The 24,025-nt window shown below is 49.1% G+C and overlaps 1 protein-coding gene and 1 non-coding gene across 3 annotated transcripts in view; both read right to left on the minus strand.

The window, feature by feature from the left end:
• Positions 1 to 9,429: 9,429 nt before the first annotated feature.
• Positions 9,430 to 24,025, minus strand: part of GRB2 (growth factor receptor bound protein 2) — a 59,198-nt gene continuing 44,602 nt past the window's right edge. The window contains exons 3-6 of one of the 2 annotated variants that reach the window (XM_028130598.2): positions 20,175 to 20,272; positions 14,127 to 14,249; positions 10,735 to 10,903; positions 9,430 to 9,964 (exon numbers count right to left, since the gene is read on the minus strand). In XM_028130598.2, coding sequence (XP_027986399.1) covers positions 9,782 to 9,964; positions 10,735 to 10,903; positions 14,127 to 14,249; positions 20,175 to 20,272 — 573 coding nt within the window. In that variant the 3' untranslated portion in view covers positions 9,430 to 9,781. Of the gene's footprint in view, positions 9,968 to 10,734; positions 10,904 to 14,126; positions 14,250 to 20,174; positions 20,273 to 24,025 lie in introns of both variants that reach the window. The other variant, XM_008155063.3, reaches the window with a different exon arrangement.
• LOC114227633 (small nucleolar RNA SNORA11) lies at positions 22,975 to 23,103 on the minus strand. The gene has a single exon (XR_003613717.2). It is a non-coding gene; the product is annotated as a small nucleolar RNA SNORA11 (small nucleolar RNA).

The raw sequence follows: 24,025 nt of genomic DNA on the forward strand, positions 1-24,025 counted from the left end.
TTTCTGAAACGGTTTCATTATGCCAAACAGAAACTCTACCCATTAAGCAATAATGCCCTGTTCCCTTCTCTTCCTGGCGCCTGGTAACCGCAAATCTACTTTCTGTCTCCATGGATGTGTCTGTTGTAGCTATCTCACGTTAAGGGGAACCATGCAATATCTGTCCTTCTGTGTCTGGTTTATTTCACGGAACATAAGGCTCTCCAGTTCATCCACATGGCTTCATGTACTAGAACCGCATTCCTTTCTTATGGCTGAATAATATTCCACCGGCATGTGCAGGCTGCGTTTTGTCTATGGTTCACGTCTTGGTGGGCACTTGGTTGCTTCCCCCGCTGAGCTCTGTGAATAATGCCGCCGCAGACAGCGGCATTCAAGGACCTGTTTGAATTCTTACTTTCACATTTCTGGGGTATATGCCCAGGAGTGGAATCATTGGATTATATTGTAATTCTCTGTGTAGCTTTTTGAGGAATCATCAAACTGGTCTCCAAAGCAACTTTACATTTGCAGCAACAATGGATGAGGGTTCTAATGCCTCGCATCCCCTCGATACTTGTTTTTTAATGCCATGTGCCTTTGCATATATAATATTCCCTCCCCGCACGCCCCCCCGCCCCCCAGCATCTCTCTGAAGCCATTCCTGACCCCATCCAAATGCGGTTCTCCTCGCCGCCCTCTCCACATCCACACCTCTGGAGCTCCCAGGTAAATTTCTGATGATCTCTGTCTCCAGTACTTGCCACAGGCCCATGTTCAAATGCTCAGTAATCCTGTGGTGTGCGGGGCGGCGGGGGGGGGGGGGGCGGGGGGAGAATCGGTACCCCACTCTGGCTCAGAGTGAGATGATTTCCCTCTCCCACACCTGCCTCCACCCCTCTGAAGGTATTCACAGACAGGGAAACGTGGGCGTGGAGGAGAGTTATAGGCAGAGGAGAGTTGAATAGAGAAAGATCTAGGGGGCATCTTTGGATGTCTCTCTTTGCTCACCTTTTAGACTCACCTGTCGCGACCCACAGGTTGAGAACCGCTAGCAGGGTCGCCTAAGGCCATCGGAAAACACAGATATTTACATTACGATTCATAACAGTAGGAAAATGACAGTTATGAAGTAGCAACGAAAATAATTTTATGGTTGGGGGTCACCACAACAGGAGGAGCTGTATGAAAGGGTCGCGGCATTAGGAAGGCTGAGAACCACTGTTTTAGAGACACACCTGCCGCTGAGGCCCCTTGAATTCTGGAGAAAAAGCGATGTCAGGGAATGTGGGGGTGGGCCCTTGGTAGGCAGGCATGAACAGTGGGGTGTCAGGATTAGACTTGGCTGCAGGAAAGTGACAGAGCCCCACAGAACAGTGGCTGGACTCCATCAAAGCCAGAGGACGCCGAGCAGGCTGGTCTGGCAGCTGTCTCCACGAACTCCGCAGGGCCTCTGGCTCCCTGCAGTTCACCAGGCCACCGTCCCAGGGCGTGGTCCTTGGTCGGACCCAAACCGGCAGCTGGAATTCCAGCCACAGGGTGGAGGAAGGTCTGAAGGAGAAAGGAGTTTGGGGGAGGGACTTGGAGCTGCCCCATGAGACTGGCTTGGATCCTCTTGGCCAGAACTTGGTCACATGGCCACACCTAAATGCTAGAGTGGCTGCGACAAGTGGTCTTTATTCTGGGGAGCCACGTAGAGGCTGAAAGTTGAGCACCCCACTACTACAGAGCAAGAGAAGAGGAAGAAGAGGAGAGGAGAAAATGGCAGCCAGCCTGTCTGCTGCGGAAGGACCAACGAAGAGAAACATGAATTGAGTAAGTACCATACTTCTTGCATTGTGCTTGCTATTTTAAATATATTTTACTGATTTCAGAGAGGGAGAGATAGAAACATCAATGCTGAGAGAAAATCATTGATCGGCTGCCTCCTGCATGCCCCCCACTGGGGATCAAGCCCGCAACCCGGGCATGTGCCCTTGACTGGAATCGGACCCGGGACCCTTCAGTCCGCAGGCCGACACTCTATCCACTGAGCCACACCAGCCAGGGCTGTGCTTGATATTTTAATGTATTAGCTACTTCTCCTCCAAACCCTCAGAGGCAGGCAGACCTTGTATCACAGCATAATGATGAGGAAATGGATTATGAAACGAGTGGGGTCCAGAGCTAGGAATCTGAACTTTGTCATGGGGCCCCCCCCCCCCAATTTATATGTTGAAGGAAAACTTTGAAATGTCCCCAAAGGAACTGAAACGGAAGACAGATGTGTTCTTTCTTGGATAGGAAGACTCCGCATCGTAAAGATGTCGGCTCTTCTGAAGGTAGCGCATACTTTTAACACGATCAGGTGTTTGGGGTTTTGAGTCTGGGAACTGGTTTCTCGGAGGATGTGGGCTTGTAGAATCAGTCCCACGCCAGGGTGGGATAAGCAGACAAGCAGAGAGGAAGAGAGACCTTGGCCTCAGCTCACAATGGCGAAAGCCAGAGACGCCAGGAGGGACTGAGGGGGCCAAGGAGTTCGAGCCTTGGCCCAGGCTCGGAGCGCCTGGCACGCCAAGATCAGAATCGGGCCCGGTCCCACTGCACTTAACGGTACACAATCACATCTGCTCCTCGGCCAGCTTGGGGACACCGGCTTGTTTTTCCAACAGATGAGAAAAGCGAGCAGAGGTGAAGGGCCCTGCGCAAGGTCACACAGCCTGGAACAAAGCCCTGGCTCCCGTGACTCCAATCCCGAGCTCTTTCTCCTGTGTCACCACTCCCGAGGGTCAGGAGCCTGCCCTTGGCCCTCTAGACAACCTGGCGCTCGGCAAGGTCGCTCAGCGGAAGAGGGAAGGCGTGACAGGGCAGTGTGGGGACCATCGGGATTGGCAGGGGCAGCAACAGGGTGGAGGACGAGGGGTCTGGACGAGGATGGCCAGAGGCAAGTCCCTGCAGCAGCATTCCTGGACACACCTGCCCCGGCACCGGGTGGCCCTGGTTTGCCTCGCTGGCCTCTCCCGAGTCTCCTTTGCTGCTCCTTCTTCTTCCCTCATCCCATCCTCAGGGCCTTGGGCTGGGCCCCACATCCCGTCCTCTTCCCTCACATAGAGTGGAAACTGTGAGGTCTCACCTGGGGCCATAGCTTATGGGCCACATATTGCACGATTCCATTTAGATAAAACCAGAGGCCTGGTGCATGAATTCGTGCATGGGTGGGGTCCCTCAGCTTGGCTGGCGATCAGGGCCTATCAGGAGGGCTGGCTGGCTGGGGGGAGGGACCGTGGGAGGTTGGCTGTGGGAGCACACTGACCACCAGGGGGCAGCTCCTATATTGAGCGTCTGCCCCCTGGTGGTCAGTGCATGTCATAGCAACCGGTTGACCAGTCATTCAGTCACTTAGGCTTTTATATATATAGATGTTCAGATCAGGCAAGTCCATAGAGACAGAAAGTAGACTGGTGGTTCTGGGGCCGGTAGGGGTTGGGGGAAAGTGGGAAGTGACTGATCATGGGTACATGTGGGGTTTTTTTTTTTGAGATCATGAAAATGTTCCAAAATTGCGTGGCTGGTGTGGCACAGTGGTTGAGCGTCAATCCATGACCCAGGGGGTTACGTTTCCATTCTAGTCAGGGCACATGCCCAGGTTTTGGGCTTGATCCCCAGTAGGGGGTGTGCAGGAGGCAGCCGATCAATTATTCTTTCTCATCATTGATGTTTCTTTCTCTCTCTCCCTCTTCCTCTCTGAAATAAATGTTCCAAAATTGATTGCATAACCGTGACTAACACTAAACACCATCGAATGGTATACTTCAAATGGGTGACGTGATGACAAGTGAATTGTCTCTCAATAAAGCCATCCTTAAAATAACCCCGAGCCCCAAGCCCCCAGGGCTTCCCACTTCCAGCTCCTTCCTGAGGCTTACAGGGCCCCGCTTCGTCAGCCTCTGCCCCTGCCTGAGCCAGCTCCTCCTTGGACCCCGATCTCTCTCTGTCCCTCTCTCTCTACATGCAGGTCTTTCTGGAACTCGCAGTGCCTCCTGCCCAAGGCCTCCTGCCCTGAATACATCCCTCCCTCTCCACGGAGCGACCACCCTGTTCAGTGGTTAGCTCTCTGTTTATGCATAACTGTCTGGTCTTCCCCAACCTCGAGACAGGTGGGAGCTGCTGCTGAATGTTCCCCCAATCCTACACTCCTCTTACCCGTGCCAGTCCTCCCACGGAGGCATATTTGGCCGCCTTCCCCTGCAGACGACAAGGCTGGGCTGCCGGCACCATGGGCCTCATTTGTAGCAGCGTCTGGGACAGATTTCCTTACCTCGGGTGACGGATAAGCACCGATGTCCCAGGCACTCTTCTAGCTGCGAGGGATGCAGCCGTGAGCGAGTCCCTGCCCCAGGAGCGTACAGTCTGGAGGGGAAGGTGGGCAGAATGTGCGCCCCCAGTGAGGAGGCGAGGAGGGCTGTGCAGAAAGGCAGTGCCGGAGGCCAGGCGGTGACTAGCCACATTGAGGGAGGGCTTCTCTGAGTGAGGACTCGGACCTGAGCTGAGGCCTGAATGGAGCACATGACCTTCTCAACAAGCCCCTGCCCAGGGACTGAACGAGGACATGGGGTCAGATGGATACGGGCAGCGGGGCTGGGCACCAGGAGCCCGCCACATCGGCTACCAGACTGTGGCCTGGTGTCTGCTTCCGTGCACTTTAGGTCACGATGAGCAATTCCATTTCCTTCCCCCAAACTAACGGTTTCAGCTGGGCCTCGCAGGGTTCTCTCTTGCTGACTGGTTTCCGGCGTGGCCCTGGGATGGCAGGGGAGGGTGGTGCTGTGACTAAGAGTCTACGATGAGTGGAGGCTCCCCTGCATCCAGCCAGCAGCAGGAGAAAGCGGGGGACCAGCCAAGCCTAGAAGCAGCGCATCTCATGCGAATTCCACAGGAGGCTGGCACAGCTCCCCGCTCCCCTGAGCGAGCACCTCAGCAGCCTCCCCCAGGCTCCCCTGAGGTCAGCTTTCATCGTGCCGCCCGTCTCCCGGGCCTATGGAACCCTCTGCGTCGGCAGGGGGTGTGGGCACTGTTCGTCCTGGGCTCCAAGCCCCACGAACCCACCTGGACTCTTCCTGGGTGCAGGGGACACTGTGCTCCTTCCCACCGCACCCCTCTGCCAACACCGCACCGCCTGCGCATGGGCTGGGTCTCCGTGTTCTGTTCAAATCAATCTCCCCCAAGACCTGGTCCGAGTCCCATCCGCTTCACACTCCCCCCGCCGGCTGCGTCAGCCACACTGCTTGTCTGGAATTCTCGCTCCCATCAGCTCGCACACCAACACACCCATCACTACCGGAGAACACATGGGTACCACGGACAGAAGCCTGATGTGAGCTAAATAGAAAAGGGGGCGCCCGTACCCTTTGACTCCCCGGCACAGGAAAGCATTAGGGGAGGAGTAAGGGGAGGGGTCAGCCCTTCACCCTTTTGGCTTCAGACCTAAGGGCCCTTGGCCTGGCTCGGGCACTCATGCCACATCAGTGGCCCTGGAGGGAGGCAGGCTGAGAGGCTATTCAGACGCAGAGGACACCTGGGGTGACCCGACTTCTGACGGGACGGAGCCAGCCCCCCTGCCTCGCTGCGCTTCGCTTTGTTGAGCCTCACAGACCCTCCACCGGCAAAAAGACTGCCTGGCTTGACTGGGCTGGACCCAAGCCCACGCCTCCGAGGTCTGCCTGTATTAAACAGTAAGACTGTCCTTGGAGCCCTAGCTGGTTTGGCTCAGTGGATAGAGCGTCAGCCTGTGGACTGAAGGGTCCCAGGTTCGATTCCGGTCAAAATCATGTACCTTGGTTGCGGGCACATCCCCAGTTGGGGGTGTGCGGGAGGCAGCTGATCAATGTCTCTCTCTTATCAATGTTTCTAATTCTCTATCCCTCTCGCTTCCTCTCTGTAAAAATCAATTAAAAAAAAAAAAAAAAAAGACTGTCCTTGGAGACCCGAGGCCAGTGTTGCTTACTGGACGGGCCAGAATCAAGTCTTAAAAGACTGTCCCAGGAGTATCTCCTTGGACTGGATGCCGTGTGCCTTTTAAACCAACTCCGTCCGTTTCAGAAGAGGCGCGTGGAGTGCTGTGAGCAGCGAGCGGGTTCACTGCTCCTGCCACTTCTGCTCCCGAGCCAGCGCTGTGGCACAGAACGGCAGCTCACTTCCTGACGGCGGGGAGGCACCTGACGCGGGCTCACTGAGGATTTGATGCGGGCCATGCGGGTGGAGAGCGGTCACTCACCTGCCTCGGGGCTCTGGCTGGAGCGAGGAGCCTGTCACCCCTGGGGCCGCACTGAAGCCCCCCAACTGAGGCAGACGCTGAGCGTGTCCAACCGCTCTTGTTCTCCAGTGTAAAGGAGGGCTCGGGTGTGGGGGATCCGCACTGCACGTAACTACAGCGTCTGGAAGTATTGCCAGCCAAGGCGCCCCAATACAAGTCCCCTTTCGTTTTTCCTGGTCATCCGGGCACTTTGGGGAGGTAAAACGTTCTGACTTGAAGGATTAAGATACCTACCGTAAGCAGGTCAGCGGGGCAAGTGCAGGGGAGGCGGACCACTGGTGCCGTGACACCCCCTCTCCAACAGGCCCCCCCCCCAGCGGCCCTGGCGCTGTGAGATCGCCTTGGGGCACCTGCTCGGAGCCAGGGCCACTGTCCCTCCACAGTCACGCCGAAGACGAGCCTCTGTTACGGACTCCTAGGCCGCGAAGCATGAGGGACGCCAGGAGGGCGACCAAGCTCCAGCGGCGGCAGGGCCACTCCGCAGAGAGAGCAAGAGCAGGCCTAGCAGCCACTCAGCCACCTGTCGCTTTGGGTCATCCAGGGCAGCTGAGTGCTCCCACCCAGATGCCTCCCTAGGAATTACCCCACCACGGTCGGAGGGGGATGCCATCACCAAGAAGTCTGTGACCAAACACACTGGACCCAAAGCAGCAATTTCCCCATTAAATTCTGAGGCCATCGGTCCAGCAGCGCAGCGCCCCAAGGAGCCCGGCAGCGGCCGGCTTAAGTGTTCACTGCAGCAGCCCCATTTGGGAAATTTCTGCTCAGCTTCGAAGCAGCGGGCCCGGGTGGACCGTGCGACCAGCGGCTCCCGCAGGCCAGTGCTGGGCGAGTTCCCTCTCACGCATGGTCACTGCGGAGAAGGAACTGAAAACGCGCGTCTGAGCCGGGCAGCCACAGCTGAGGTCGGGTGCTGGGCTCTATTTAGGAACTAGACCAAGAATACAAGTGGAAATTCCTTGGGTTTCGTTTCTTTTCCGTTCACTCTCTAAACAAATCTTACTTGGTCTTCTGTAGCCAGTGCTGTGGGGGAACCGGCCGAGGCTCGCCCTGAAAACAGACAAGTGTGTTTTAGCTACTTCGCACATCGAGATTGCTTTGGCACGGCCCGGCCGGCGTGGCTCAATGATTGAGCGAACACCTACGAGCCAGGAGGTCATGGTTCGATTCCTGGTCAGGGCACATGCCTGGGTTTCGGGAGGCAGCCAATCAACGATTCTCTCATCATTGATGTTTCTATCTCTTTCCCTCCCCCTTCCTCTCTGAAAACAAACAAACAAAGGCTGCTTTCGGCAGACCATTCTGTCCTGGCCTTCACTGAGTGCGGAGGGGAGGAGGGAGAGGAAGGTGAGGGAACAAGGACCAAGTCAGCTGTGCTTTTCGTCCTCAGTTCCCAAAGTGTGGTCTGTGTTTCCACCCGAAACGCCGAGAACACCAGTTGTGCCCTGCACCCCAATCCGGAGTGTGTGAGGGCAGGGCCTGGAAATCTGCATTGCGAAAAGCCCCCCCCCCCCCCAGCTTTCCAATAAGAGCCGAGGGGGGCATTGCTCCTCCAGGAGCCCAGGGACCCTGATGCCCCCCAAGGGGCTGGGTGAGTTGGAAATAAGGACGAGTCCCGACTCCCTGACAGTTTTTAGGTTTTTATCTTAAGGTGAAGGCAAAAAAAGATACAGAGTGAAGAAGTCATTGTAGTTTTATTATTCACAGTTAATCACTACCTACCAAGTTTTATTCGCAGAGTTAAAGGATTAAGTACATAGGTCTTTTTATTTAAACACTGATTTTTTTTAAATATATACACACAAAACTTAGTTCAGCAAGGCTCCATGATATACACCAATTCCAAAATAAAACAATCACGTGGTCCAGGTGCAGAATGCCAGATTCCTTTATCATCAGGGAGGGAGCGAGGAGAGGCCGAATTCTGTCCGGAGGAGCAGCGCCTCCTGGGCCTCTGAGTCCGGCTCCATGACCAGAGTCCAGGGAGACGCCGACGACCACCCAAGACCGTCACCAGTCACCAACTCCGGGCCGGCTGTGCTGTGGGGAGGGACTGGGTGGAGCAAGTTCACAGGCACATGGCTCCGAGGGGCAAGAAGCCGGAGGCGGACAGAGCGCTCTTCCGTGGACTCGGCCTGCCTACATCTCCAGTCTTCCCTTCCTGCTCTCCCTGCTTCTCGGAGACACTGAGTTTTGGGGGGCTGGGGTGGAGCAGCTATACACACAGCCCGCTGTGAATGGAGACAGGAAAACCACCCAGCTGCTTCGTGAACGCTGCCCTAAGGCTCACCTGGGCAGGTTAGGTGGGAACACAAGAGAAAAAAGGCATGAGCAGGTGCCCCCGGTTTGTAGAACAAGAAAGATGACGTGAAGCTCGCTTTCGCCGCAGTGTAGGAACAGGGCGCATCCGGGCAGAGGGAGAGCGAGTCATTCCTCCGGCTTTCCCGTGTGTGAAACTTGCTGGCTCCGGGGTTTGAGTCAGGGGTCTTTGGGGACCAAGGAGGGGGGCAGACAACACCTGAGATGGCAAAGTCAAGGACGTTACCCCCTTTCGGCCAGACCCAGGCCAGTGTGGGCAGAGCTGCAGCCTGTCCCCGGCCCCGGCAGCTGTCCCACCGCTCCCTGGGCAGCGCCGCGCCCGCTCCGGCCCTTCTGGGGGCTCACAAGTATGACAGCCGAACCTGAGCCGCTCTGCCTGCCGCCTGCTCTTCTCCACCTGTCTCCCCCCGCCGAGGGAAAGGCGTTTACAGACCAGGCGGCACACGGGCTGAAACGCTCTGGACTGTCTTTAACTTCTTGTAAAACCAATCAAACAAAACATCCCTCATAAGCAACCCTTAAGGAAGGAAAAAGGCACTATGAAAACAACATGCTCAGCGGTGCCATCGGGAGGGAAAGCAATGTCGGAAAGAGAGACAGGCTCGCAGGTTAACTTTCTCAGGAAGGCATAAGGGCAACGCTCCTTCCTTCTGCCCCTCTATTTCCAACTTTGACAAAATACATGGTGGGGGCTGAAGGGCAGAGTCCCCGACCTGCCCCCTCTGGCAGACTATAGAGTAAGCCCGCCACCCCCGTGTCTATGGAGAACCCAGCAATGGCTGTTCCTTCAGTCATTCTGACTAAAGCAGACATTTTGCATAGAGAAAATACCAGCCCACTTGGTTTCTTGTCTTTTATTGTTGGCATCAGCTAGGACTATACGTGGCATTAAACGTCATGCACTGAGGGACAGAGAGAAAAAGGAAAAAGGACAAAGGAGGAGAACTAGGAGCAGCAGTGAAAACTTGTAATAAAAACTCTTTCTCTTAATTCATAGGTAAGTTTTGGCATTGTTATGTCCAACTCCCCCTCCCACCCCCCAAAGTTCCAACCAAAGTGAGAGGGTCACCAGGTGACCCCGCCAGGTGTTCGGAGCTCCTGCTCAGGCTGCTGTTAGAGGCAGCTCACGGGTTTAATTCATTTGTATGTGTTTAAATTTTTCACTTTCTTTAAATAATCTCTTCTTGATTCTTAGACGTTCCGGTTCACGGGGGTGACGTAATTGCGGGGAAACATGCCGGTCTGCCCGTGGCAAGCCCCTTTCCACCAGTTGGGGTCTGAGTTATCCATGACGTGGATAAAGTCTCCCCGACGGAACCCCAGCTCTCCATCCTCCTGGGGGTCAAAGTCAAAGAGGGCTTGGACGTACGTCGGCTGCTGCAGAGGAGGGGCAGGGAGAAACACACACATTGCGTCCTGAGCGTGGCCAGTCCCGAGTGGGACTGGTTATGGGGGGGCCACAGATGAGTGCCAACTTTTCTACATTTCCCGAAGTAAACCCTCATTTCTCCCCTCCCCCTTATTCGTACATGTTCTAAGTTGATGTGGGACGGGGACTTTTCACCAATGCTCAGAAACTATGAGGGCGGGTCTCACTTCGGTGGCTGGCTGTGCCATCTGATTAAGCAGAGGGGCAAGTGCTGCTTGGAGGGGAAGGAACTTGGGAAGGGGCCCTCAGGTTTGGGTTAACAGCCCCGGACTGGAAAGTGCTTCAGTTCCTCCCACTTATCACCAGTAAAACCCTGGCGGTTTTATAGGGTCAGAAAGCCCGGAGCTTGACTGAATGAGGTGGTGCTCAGCCGGCACAGGAGGAGGGTTTCAGGACTTGGAAGAGAGAAGGGAGAGTGAGCCTCCCTCCCTCCCTCCCAGCGAGGACTCCCCTCACAATTTGCTCCCAGGGAGGGGGTGGTGGCGAGTGTGTTAAAGACCCTCCTTCCTAGGCCTGCAGGTGGCCAACGGGCCTCCCTGCCTCAGAGGAGCAGCCCCCGGGAAGGCAAACCTACTTCATTTTACTGATTCAGACTCACATCTCTGGCATGAATGAAGGGTAACACTCTGAACAACCAGTGTGGACGCCCCAGCAGCAATCCTTTGAAGAGGCACCTGCTGGCCTGAGGAGCTGTTTTCACTGCTCTGAGGCTTACCTGTGGCACCTGTTCTATGTCCCGGAGGAATATCTGCTGGTTTCTGGAGACGGATGTAGATCTGTGATAATCTACCAGCTCATTCAAAGAATTGAACTTCACCACCCAGAGGAAATACTTTCCAGCTCCATCTCGGAGCACCTTAAAGTGCTGCACATCATTTCCAAACCTGGGGGGAGGCAGGGAATATATAGGAGACCAGGTTAGGGGGCTCAGCCCTGGTTAAGCCCAGGCCACCTGCCCATCAAGGAGGCCACACTCCTCAGGGCCCAAGGGGTGCAGGGCTGCTGCACAGCACGACTCCTGGCTGGAGGGTTAGGATGCTCACAGAGCTCCCGAGGCCCCTGCATTAGGACGGATGACTCCCAGTGACGCCATGAGGAACCCCCGCCAGGCAGGAAACCCTGTCCGCCGGTCTAATTCTGAAGACGGCATGCCCCACAGAGTACCAAATGAAAGAAACAGCCTATTTAAGGCAGGGCGTGTGATTTAATTCCATTTTCAAGTGCAAAAAAGAATAACTATAATATTAAGAAAAATTAAAATCTTAAGTGGTTAAAATAAGTAAATAAAATCTTATGTGATTTTAAAGACTTTTATAAAAGGTGGAAAAGGAAATGACATATGCAGAGGAGAAACCGGACGTACGTTCAATAGTTCTCTGTGCCTGGGTGAAGTCATGTGTTTTGCCTTTTTAATAGTAATTTTTTAGAGAAAGGGGAGAGGGAGAGAGAGATGGAAACATCGATGGGAGAGGAAGTCATCCATGGGCTGCCTCCTGCAGGGCCCCCACTGGGGATCGAGCCCGCATTCTGGGCATGTGCCCTGACTGGGAATCGAACCGGCAACCTCTTGGTTCCTGGGTTGATGCTCAACCACTGAACCACACCAGCCGGGCAAGTCATGTGTTCTATTCAGGGATTTTCGTTCTACTCATGGGGAAAGGGTCTCAGAACAAAATAACCTACTGGGACAACAAATAGAGGTCCAGGCAGTGCTCCTGCCCCCAGAAAAGGCTCCCCTACCACCCGGTCAAGGGAAGTGCTCCCTTGTACGCCGGCCCACAGAAGCAGCAAGAGCTGACGGAGCGGGACGGCCCACTATCACAGCGCTACAAGGCCAGCACAGCAGCTCCACGACGGCTCTGCCTGTCCCGCTCACTGCCCAGCCCTCAAAAGGCATCTAAGAAGATTTGTTGAATGAATGAAACTAGTCTCTCCTCTGGACCCGCAGTCTTAAAGCTAAAGAAACTGAACAACCCAGAAGGTGGCAGCACCGAGCTCGCAGGAAGGCACTGAGGAGATGCACAGTGTCAGGAACAGTACAGTAAGTCCAACCAAGTCCTCACTTGACTGTCGTCCGCAGGTTCTGTGACTTTAAGGGAGACGACGTGAAACAAACCCGATTTTACCACGGGTGGACTGTACAAGCAAGTTAAGTTTCAACCACATCTCATCAATGTTATGCTGAAGGGACCTGCAGTACTGCTGTTTCAAGCGGGAAAAGAGGACTGGGAAAGCTTTAGAGGAAGGACATATTCAACCCCACTTCTGGCCCCACAGAGTGCACTCCATGTGCAGCGAGCTGGGTTCTGAAAGGACCGCAGTGCTTCCCGTCACAGACTCACAACGTCTGGAACCTAAAGAAACGTCCCGGAGACCGGGATTCTTGCACCTCCTCTGGGAAGGTGTTTGTGTTGATCAAGAAGGTTAACGACATTGGTTTCAAATCTTATTTCTAAAACAGTGAACACGTGGCTCTTTCACTTTTTATCTGATAAAAGGGAGCGTGTGCCGTGATCAGCGGCACCAGGCTGAGCGCTACCTGCACGGGGAAGCCCGGGGAGTTTACCGGCTGCCTGCACTCCTTGTCCGCTACCGTTTGTTCACCATCGGGCCAGGACACATGTGAGGAGGACAGGGATGAAAAACGAATTAGGAAGCAGCACACGGACACTTGCGTCTCGAGATGCTCTTCACCAGGCCCTCATTTGCATGTGCTTAGTCAAGCACGAGGGCGTGGGGAGTGTGGGGGCGCAGGGGAAATCTCTGTACCTTCCACTCACCTCTGCTGTGAACCTAAAACAGCTCTAAAAAATAAAGTCTACTAAAAAAAGCCATTGTTAGGAGAAAAACTTATAATTAAATCCAGTTTGACTTTTTCAGTTGAGACTAAAAATTATGCTGGAAACATATCTGTAAGGTACTGCAAACGCCACCTGAAATCACCTCCCCTATCTTCACTGAGGAAAAAAAAATTCTAAATTTAAATCTATATATCAAAAAACCTACACTTTAGCCAGATATTTGGTCTTAAAATGAAACGAGATATTCATTTTAAGAAATTTAATTTTTGAAACAGAAAAAAAATCTTTACGCCCTCGCCGGTTTGGCTCAGTGGACAGAGCACCGGCCCGTGGATCGAAGGGTCCCGGATTCGATTCCGGTCAAGGGCATGTACCTCGGTTGCAGGCTCGATCCCCAGCCCCTGGTTGGGACAAGTGTGGGAGGAAACCAATCCATGAAGCTCTCTCACATGGATGTTTCTCTCTGTCTCTTCCCCTCCCTTCCTCTCTCTCTAAAAATCAATGGAAAAAATATCCTCAGGTGAGGATTAACAAAAAATAAAACGAATCACTTCTTTATCATATAAATGAACTGGTTTGTAAGATTCTTAGGGGCAGGGTTCCTGTGAGTCTATATTATTAACTAGAAAAGGACTGAATCAAATGCAAATAGAAATGACAATTTGATTACATATTCTTATGTCCCAAGTGGGGCTGATTTGCTTAGAATCCTCTAAGTTCCAATTTAAATTCTCTGTGACTCCGGGGTGATAAAACTCCCTGCCTCCCCTAGCCCGTTCACCAGCTCCTTTCCACATTTAAATTCACCACGGGGAACGCAAAAACCAACAAACCAAATCCCAAACCCCTTGTGGTGACCTTTTAAATTAACGTGACGGCCTGGCTGGTGCTGGGAGATTTCAGCTAGATACCTGGTGGAGGCTCACACGGGCAGCTGACGTGGCCATGGCCAGCCGTTAGAGCTGCAGGAGCCCAGGGGAAAGGGGGAGGACGGGGAGGAGGAGGAGAGGGCTGTGTGAGGAGACAGGAGGGAGCGGTGGGGATCAGGGAGGACTGGCAAGCACGTGCTTCCAAAGTGCTGCTGCTGTTCAGCAACTAGACTGCGTCCAGGGGGAGCTGAACCCAGTGCTCTAGAACCCGTTCTGAAGAGGGGCCAGGAATCAGTATTTGAGTGTAAAATCTCCTGAGCTGTAAGATACCACCAGTTTGCAACCTTTGGTGCGTGTCATCAGACACCTGGCCTGTGGCTTCACAACGTAGGTGGGCAGGAGACGAGGATGCAGCGACCACCGCAGGAGGTACTTACTTGACGGAGAGGGAGAAGTCCCCAGGAGCACTCTCGCTCTCTCGGATAAGGAAGGCCCCGTCATGCCGCTGTTTGCTAAGCATTTCTTCTGCCTTGGCTCTGGGGATTTTGCCAAAAAACCACCTAAGGAAGGAAGGCAAGCCGGTCAACATCTGCTTCCCCAGAAAGAAATGGGATATGCAGCCTCCGAAATGTGAGTGCCAGAACTCTCCTTGACAGGGGAAGGGCCTCCCTCTTGACGCTCAGTCTCAACATGCCCCATCACGCCCTTCAGGCAGGCCCTCCTTTGAGAGATGGACAATCTCCCTTCAAACGCCTTCCCCTAACCCTAACCCTAACCCTAACCCGACCCCGCTCTCCAGAAAGTGACTCAGAAGGCACTCTTCCCTTAAAGGTAGACACTTAAAAATGGGCCTCCGGGGCCAAAGCCCCTGGGCTCCCAACTGACTCATTGCAAGGCACCGTGGACCGTCCAGGCTGCTGACTGAGGCACAGCGGGGAGACGGGCTCCTTCTTGCAGCCATCTGATAAGGCTGCAGCTTTGCTACAGGGGAAAAGGGGGTAGGAGAGCTGGAAGGCCCAGAGGCCGGAGACAGGGTTACTTCTTGTGACAGCCCGAAGGGAAGAGGTTCAGGCTGTGAGAGGGCAGCCTCCGCTAGTAACTAAGGTTGGCCTTCCGCTCAAAGCCAGTCTCTGCTGACCCTGCTCAAAGTGTACCCTTTAGGAGCCATCAGGAACATCATACTTTATTTATCATGTGCATAAGCAGCTAGTTGTAAAAGTCGATTTTTCATTTGGAGCAAGTTAGATTCTTTTGATCCCAATGCTAATTCACCTTGGCGACAAGAAAGAGGGTGAATTCACGGAAAACTGTGTGAGCAACTGGCCTGTGACTTACCAGGAGGAAGAGGAGGAGAGCACTCTTTAAAAGCTAAGGTCACAGCTGCCTAAGTATTTCCCAGGAAAACCATACTAATTCAGATGGATAAACTGCGAAAACAATGTTCTCTTTTCAAGGTTGTCTTTAATATATTGTCATGATTATTTTTTAAAAAGCAGCCATGTTTCTTAGAGCTAATAAAGACCTGTCTGCCCTGCCGTGTGGCTCAGTGGTTGAATGCTGTCCCAGGAACCAAGAGGTTGCTGGTTCAATTCCCGGTCAGGGCACATGCCTGGGTTTCGGGCTCGATCCCTAGCGAGGGGATTGCAGGAGGCAACCTATTGATGATGTTTCTCTCTCATCAATGTTTCTGTTTCTCTATCCCTGTCTTTTCCTCTCTCTTTCTAAAAATAAAAATAAAAATAAAAAATCAAAAAAAAACATGTATTTTTAAAAAAGACCTGTCTGCTTCATTGAACTCCTTACATAGTAATCAACATTCACTGAATTTACATTCAGAAGTTGCCATTAGTAACCTTTAAACATTCCTAAATCTACCTACTGTGTCTTTCTCATTTTGCTTCTCTAATGCCCAGCTGCCAGGGGCTGGTACAATCTATCTTCCTGCTTCTATGAATAATTCAAGGATAAGTCCTCCAGTGCCTGGAAGTCAGGCCGTATAAGAAAAATCACATATTAATAAAATAGAACGAGCTCCAGTTATGAAAGGAGAGCTAATAGTATTGAGATCATCGGAATGTTTTCTATTTTAATCTCTGGTACTGTCAATGTGCTCGCACCATAGGCATCTGCCTGGGGTGGGGTGAAGTTACTCAACAGCCACTCATTCCTCCTAAACCCCCAAGATCTTCCCAGCAGCAGGCATTTTCTTTCCTTTCCCACTTTTTAAAAGTAATAAATACAAATTAAAACACCCTAGATGTGCATTCAGTAAAAATAATACGCAAGGCTCCTCGCTCAAACTCCCCAGAGGCCTCAACTGTTGGCAGTTACATGTGTATGTTTTTAGACCTTCCCTGATGGTGCACAGACAGACAGACAAATATGGCTGCAGGGTTTTCTTGCCCCCAGTTAAAATTAACTCAATTTTATTTTCAATAAACAACAAAAACTTTAGTGAAGTAAAGTACACTACTAATTGGAATTTTTACAAAGTAAACATATCTCTGTTACAAGCACACGGATTGAAAAATAGAAAATTAGTTGAAGACTTTATTAAATATTTCTTTTGTATCTGCTCCTATTTTTACTAAGCACGTCCTGCGCGCGCGTACACACACACACACACACACACACACACACATTTCCCCTCACCCTCGCCAAGGATGTCCCACAATGTAAGGACTATTACACTATATGAAGAATGTTATCACTCTGTTACAACATTTAAATACTATAAACCTACATTTCCATAGCATTTTATGCTGTTTATAAATTTGATTAGCCTCTTTTAATGGTGACATTTGTAACTACATGGCTATGTTAAAAATTGTTTAAAAACTTTTAGAAAGATGGGTTTATACCACAATACAAATAGCAAAGGAGAAAGCTAATGGGAGGAGGCTGCTTATTTTGCAATTTAATTCTTTACTGCACCCCATAGGCTCCCACCCATGTGCATTTAATGTGAAAGCACATAGTTGGACCCACCCCCAGTATCTACAGCTCATCTTCCAACACTAATGCCAACAATCACTTTATAGCCTGTGTTTAATTTGTTAACTCAAATGCTATATTAGGTCATACTCCATTTTAAACTTCCCTCTTCCTAACAAAAATTAAAGGTTTCGGGGTGGGGTGAAGAAGAGGAACACCCAACCAACTGAGCCACACTTCTTATATTTTCTTAATAGGGAGAGGGGAGAGAGACCTGGTACTTTGTACTCTCCCACAGCTGAAACGGACACTAACTGTACTTATTGGTATCCAGCCACAGAGCAGCCCTGTAACATGAAACATGTCTGTAAGACCAACCACAGCACAGGTACACGGCCATGGTCTTGTTTAGCAACCCACTTAGACCTTGGAGTAGATTTTCAGCCAGAGTCTGTGAAGAGCACCTGTACTGGATGCTTCCTTTTAAAAAAAATTAATTTCAGAGAGGAAGGGAGAGGAGGAGAGAGAAACATCAATGATGAGAGAGAACCATTGATTGGCTGCCTCCTGCACACCCCCCACTGGGGGTCAAGCCCACAACCTGAGCATGTGCCCTGATTGGGAATTGAACTGTGAACTCCTGGTTCATAGGTCAACGCTCAACCACTGAACCATACCTGACCGGGCTGGATGCTTCCTGATCAATTATTCAATCAAAGTTCTTTACTGTGAGAAACCAGGTGTGAGAGTGACTCTCCCTAAAAGGCTAGCCAACCAATCGGGTCAGTAACCACTTTCCAAAAAAGGTAGCCTTTCCTATTATTTTTCTTTTTTAAAAATATATTTCTTGATTTTTAGAGAGGAAAGGAGAGGGAGAGAGAGAAACATCAATGTGACAGTGTAACATTGTTCAGCTGCCTCCTGTATGCCCCCTACCAGGGATTGAGCCCGCAACCCGGGCATGTGCCCTAACTGGGAATCCAAATGGCAACCTTGCGGTGCAGGAGACAACACCCAACCAACTGAGCCACACCGGCCAGGGTTCTTATATTTTCTTAATAGTTAGATTTCAAATGCCTCTGTCACCTGAAACAATCCCAAAGGAAAACAAGGATTTAGAGCCACAGGCATTTTATTTAACACAAAAATTACAGTGTGGTGTGCTGCTGAATTCCCTTTCAGCCTGGAAATATGAAAATGAAAAGGAACTTGTTGATTTTGTTATCATTGGATTTAGCGCTGGTGTCAGCAAACCATGGCCCTTGGCCTAAATCTGCCCAGTTTTTGTATGGCCCATAATCTAAGACTGTTTTTTAAAAAAATTTTAAAGGCTGTTTTAAAAAATTCAAAAGAAGAGGAATATGTGTTGTGACAGACTGCATGTGGCCCACAAAGCCTACAATATTTATTATCTGCCTTTTACAGAAGGTTAGGCAGCCCTTGACCTATTCCGAGGAAGGACTGAATGAAAAGGTGTGCACATATTATTTGGCTTCCATGGATGGAGGGAGGGAGGATGCACTGCCATCCAAGGAGCCCCTCCCACTCCCAGTAACCACTACCCAACAGCTTCTCTCTGCTCCCCGAGTGCATTCCATGGTCTGTCCATGAAAAGCCTACACAGCCCCCAAAGCACATACTGACGCTAAGTGGCTATAAGAATGCAAAGCAGTGCTTAGTCTACTTCCCAGGAGTATAAATGAAGACAAATTCTCCAAGGAATCTAAAACAAAAAATTGGGGGTGGTGGTGGTGGCGGTGGCGTGGTGAGAGGCCAAACTCATATAGTTATAAGATAGTACAAGTTCCAAGCAAAAACTAGAATAAAAAGTTTATAAATTAGAATGGTTTTCACCTTGTAAATCATTCAATGAAACTCCTATTGAGCCATTATAAGGTGCCTGGCTTCTGAAGTAAAAGAGGTTTGAGTGCCTCACAATCTCTTCATTACAGAAATGTCTGTAGATAAAGGTGTCTTCCCATTCCCAACCGCAGGGGAACCCCACCTTCTCTCCAGGCTCAGGCTTTCTGGATGTGACCTCTCAAAGAGCTTCATATTAACGACATGGAAATTGCATTCGACCATAATGTAACTATTGCACCTCATTTCCCAGCACCTAGCACAGTCTCTGCCACATAGTAAGAACTGTAAGAGTCATTGACCAAGGCATGACCAACAGATAGCTTTATGGCGAAGCTCCTGCATCATTTGTTTCATTTTACAGAAAGTGAATAATCTTTTTAGAACAGATTCAGTTCATAAGATAGCATTTGGCCCACATTTAATTATTAAGTGGTGGTTACCTCTGAAAAGGGTATGTTTATGGGGAGGAACTCATACATTGCTCTACAGTTTTCTACATTATGAGTCTTTTATAGTGAGAACTATATTCATAAATTACTAGCAGTGAAATAAAAATACTACAAGTGTTCCTGATTTGTAGGATAAAGAGGAATGAACTAGACAATCTTGAAGGTCCCTTCTCATTCTATGACACTGTAAGCTCTGTGTAAGATGACGTAAGCTCTGTGTAACATGATGAAGACTATGTTAGATGATGATGTAGGCTCTGTGTAAGATATGGTGTGGTTAATATCTTGCTCTAGTACTTGAAGGAAGAGAAATGCTGGTACACATCAGAGCAGTAACAATGGGGGAGGGGACAAATGGGCTGATACTCCAAGTGGGTCAAGTCATCTAAAAGTCTTATCACTGGTACTGCACCAAGCAGACAGAAAGAACTCCATGTCTCAGTTCCCCTGACACACTAAGCGCGAAAAGACTGCTTTAGGGGTAGGAGCAGGGCCAATGACAGAGTGGTCGGTGAGGGCGGGAGGACAGTGACTGTAAGGGCTCCCAGGGTCCCACTGTGTCACAGATCATTATGAACAGGAGGAGCTCTAGAAAAAAAAAAGAAAGAAAAAAGTTCACTGCTCTCAGCAGCTTGGAGCAAGAGAACATTTCCATTTCTCTGAAATGGGAACATTAAGTGGAGAGCAAGGGCAGTGAGTACAATAAACATTTATTGAGAACCCATTATATGCCGAGCATTGTGCTCTGAGGATACAAAGATTATTAAGATATGGTCTCATAGGAAAATCAAACATATCAATATAAAACCCTGTGATTAGTACCCTTTCTAAAACTAAAAAACAAAAATACAGAACTATGAAACATCTGGCCCTAAGGGTTTCATAGAAAAATAATTATGGACCTGCATAACTTTTATTACTTAAAGATCACTGATAGCTATTATTAATAAAAACATATAGACTATTATTACATAATAGTATATAAACTATTGTTTTAAATGGAACAATTGTTTCATTATTGAAAGATCACCCGCAAATACTATTAATCTGAAACATACACTATTATTGACTGTTATGCTATCATTGTATACTATTATTAACATGAATATGCAAAATCAACATGCTTTGTTAATTCCTTGGGAAGACTGAATAAAAGTATAACATGTATTTCAGTTTAAAAACATTACTGGAAACAAGCAAGCAGGTCTGACCCTTGGGGGACAGTAGGGGCCAACTTACGGATGTGGTTTCATTTCTATGTAATTCTTGGGAATGAAGCCATCTTTCCCATTGAGTTCTGCCTTGTACCAGTTCTGATCACATTCTTCATTCAAAACCTAAAAAGAAATAAGACAAGAAAAAAACAATCAATCATGTCCTTTTCACTCTTAAAAGGGTAGCCACTAAGACAATTAAGTTGCTGTTTAGGTTTGTTTGTAAAAGGTGTTATTTGAAGTATTATCAGGTACATGGATGCAAGAAAAACTTCTTGAAATTTCAAGCACTATGTCAACCCTGATAGCTAATAAGAAAAAGAAATTGTCCCTGGAAATGAGAGTTCAGACTCCCAAGCATCTAACATTAAACCTTCAGGAGAACAGCAGAAGGGGGGTGATGGGGAAAAGTACCAGATTAGTTTGGGAGTGAAGATTCTGGAAAACAGCAAACACTGATACTGCATTCTACTGAGTGAACACAGACTCGGAAATGGGCCCTGACTACTGAAGGTTTCCAGCTAGTGACTCAGGTAGATTTTCAGATCCCAAACGAGCGTTCGCTCCAGTCCTGCTCCCTGTGAGTTACACGGACAGGCTAGCCCAGTGGTCGGCAAACTCATTAGTCAACAGAGCCAAATATCAACAGTACAACGATTGAAATTTCTTTCGAGAGCCAAAATTTTTAAACTTAAACTATATAGTTTGTTATTAATTTAATCAGGGTACTCCTTCAATCGCACTGTACGTGCGCGCCCGCATGTGATATTTTGTGGAAGAGCCACACTCAAGGGGCTGAAGAGCCGCATGTGGCTCGCGAGCCGCGGTTTGCCGACCACTGGGCTAGACCATGATTCTGTAATCTGTAGAGTAGTGTAAGTTACAGGACAGATCTAGGTAGAGATCTAGGTATAGAATCAAGGCCATCCTTTGAATTCTAGATTTCTAACAAACAGCGAAAGGCAAAAGGCATTTTTTAAAAGTTGGTAACTTAAAGGAGAAAATAGAAATGTGAGCCAAACTCCAAAATGGTGAACCCAGGGAAATGCTGATGGACTAGTAAGTGGTAGTCAATGCACACTATCCAGCGAAGTTCTAAAAGGAAGCTGGTAAAATTCTTTACAAATGGTTTATTCAAGGTGCTGAACAATGCTGTACTCATTGCCAAATTAGAACCTAGATTGCTTCAGAGAGTATGATGTGTATGTGTTGGCATTTCAGAGTGAGACAGGACTTTAGATAAGACTGAAAGCTAACCAGCAAATAGCCCAGCATTAAATGAGCCTCCCAGACCATTCTCTCAGAACGGGAAGTTATGCCCTAAGGAGTTTTACAACACTGATGCTGGTTGACCTTTGGCCCTGCCTGTAGGCGACTGAGTTGAAGTGTGCAAGATAAAGTGGCAAATTCTGCCAGTGTGAATTTGAGAGTTCAGAAAAAAAATCAGCTACTGGTAAACCCATCAGCTTCCGTGGTGAAAATGTGTTTCTTTTTATCATTGCTTTTCCCTCAAAAAAAAATTTTTTTTTAATTTTATTAAGTACTATGATGATACAAACTATTATGTCAAAAAAATTCCTAATTTTTGTGCTGTAGCCAGCAGAGTTGTTCTGTTCTAGACAATTACAAAGTGCACACGGAAGATGATGGTTTGGGAGCATCTTCAAGGCGCTCCCTGCTACGAGGACACTGGCATGTCTGAGCAGTAAGGCTGATCCACCAGTGTCACATAAAATGCTGTGACCTCGGGAGGCAGCTGACACCCCACACACGTCACAGCCTACTCAACAGCATGAGAGCAAAGGTGCCATTTTAAAAGCTGCTTAAAGCCAAGATTTTATCTACCAAAAAGAAGGGGTTGAGAAAAACTGTGGTCTAGCATTTTATAAAGCACTAGAGGCCTGATGCACTAAGATACTTGCAAGAATGGGCCTTCCTTCCCCTGGCTGCTGTCACCGCCTTCGCTCCGGCCAGAGCTGCCTTTCCGCCTTCCCACACTGCCCAGAGGCCCGGAGCTGCTGGGGCGGTGCAGAATGCCTGCCTCCCTCCCTGTCCCCAGCTGCATGGTGCCTGCATATGCAAATTAACCCACCATATTTGTTGGGTTAATCTGCATACTCACTCCTGATTGGCTGGTGGGCATCGTGAAGGTACAGTCAATTTGCATCTTTCTCTTTTATTAGTATAGATTATTTTATAATAATAATAATAAACTTCAAGCTTATGAACAAGTTTTTCAAAATGTCTTTAAAATTCCTGAAACGGTGAGATATATACTTACTCTAAAGATTTCTTGAAAGACAGAGGAGAGTCAGGAGGTGATTATGACCCATTTGGACATCAAAACAGAATAAGGTAATCACACGAAAAAGGTTACTTTTAATTTAAGGACAACTGTTTTATGGCAGATGTTCATACAGCAACACATTCTTCTTATCATCTTTACTAAGAGGCAAACCTGCCCCTAAAAAGTGCTCCCCCCAATTAAAACACACACACACACACACACACACACACACACACACACACACTCTCTCTCTCTCTCTCTCTCTCTCTCTCCAGGGCAATTCCCAGACTTGGCACAAATTCAGAACTGTGATTTTCTGCAGAACAAAATTATTACTTGGGCCTGGCTCAGTGGTTGACTGTCGACCTATGAACCAGGAGGTCACAGTTCAATTTCCAGTCAGGGCACATGCCCGGGTTGGGGGCTTGATCCCCAGTGTGGGGCGTGCAGGAGGCAGCAGATCAATGATTCTCTCTCATCACTGATGTTTCTATCTCTCTCTCCTTTCTCTCTGAAATAAATTAAAAAAATATTTTTCATGTATCGGGCGTAATGTCACAGGAAAGTCATAGTATCCTGCCACCTGTGAAGAATAAGCCCAAGTTGCTGTTGGATGTGTTATTCACAGAGGAGCCATTCTTCAGGCGCTCTGCTCTCTTCACACCCAAAAAAATATATTAAAAAAAATTATTGGGGGGAGGGGGAGATAAGAACACATATGTAATACCTTATTAAATAAAGAAAAAAATTATTACTTGGTGTTTAGTATGCTTTTCTCCCCCAAGAAGGCAGGAAAATATGGAATTAATCTGTTTATTAAAAAAAAAAAAAGCCTAGCCAGTGTGACTCAGTGGTTGAGCATTGACCTATGAACCAGGTCAATGGGAGAAAAAGGGAGACATCTGTAATACTTTCAACAATAAAGATTAAAAAAGAAAAAAACAGGTGTCCCTGCTAACTGCACGCCACCCTGGGACTCAGGGACAGGTCTGTCCACCCACCCGCTCCACTGGTACATCAGCTTTCACATGCAAGCCTTGCAGTTAGGATGGCATAATTTAAAAGATATTTTAAAAAGTAAGTTTTATTCACGTTTAAAACAGCAAAGGACACAAATTAACAGAAATGAGTCTGCTGTGGAGCAGAGAAAGGAACCAGAACTGTATGTGGACGAGTCGGCACCGACCTACAGAGACTGTGTAATTGGCTCTGGTTTTAGATGAACGCTCACATCCCTCACCAGCAATTTTTAAAGCCGGTTAGAGTTCTGAGAATGAGGAAGCTGCTCCTGCCACCATTTCCCCACGACAGAAGGCAGGCAGCTTACCGTGTGCTCCGTCAGTGCCTCTTAAACAAACAAACGGCCGAGTTCAACAACCAATTTTCATTCAGTTTTTGAAAATTCCAAGGAATGTTTTTAGCTATTACCCACATCTGCATGTTCTATTCCAACCTGCATTTTCCCTCAAGTTATGACTTTGAAACCACACAAAACACTTTGGTTTAACGGAAGCAGACTGATCAAGAGATGAGATTACGAAAGGAGGAAGAGAGAAGTTTCGATGAAGAACGAGTTTTTCACAGCCCCA

Source organism: Eptesicus fuscus, chromosome 20, assembly GCF_027574615.1.
Source record: "Eptesicus fuscus isolate TK198812 chromosome 20, DD_ASM_mEF_20220401, whole genome shotgun sequence".
Taxonomy (NCBI): Eukaryota; Metazoa; Chordata; class Mammalia; order Chiroptera; family Vespertilionidae; genus Eptesicus; species Eptesicus fuscus.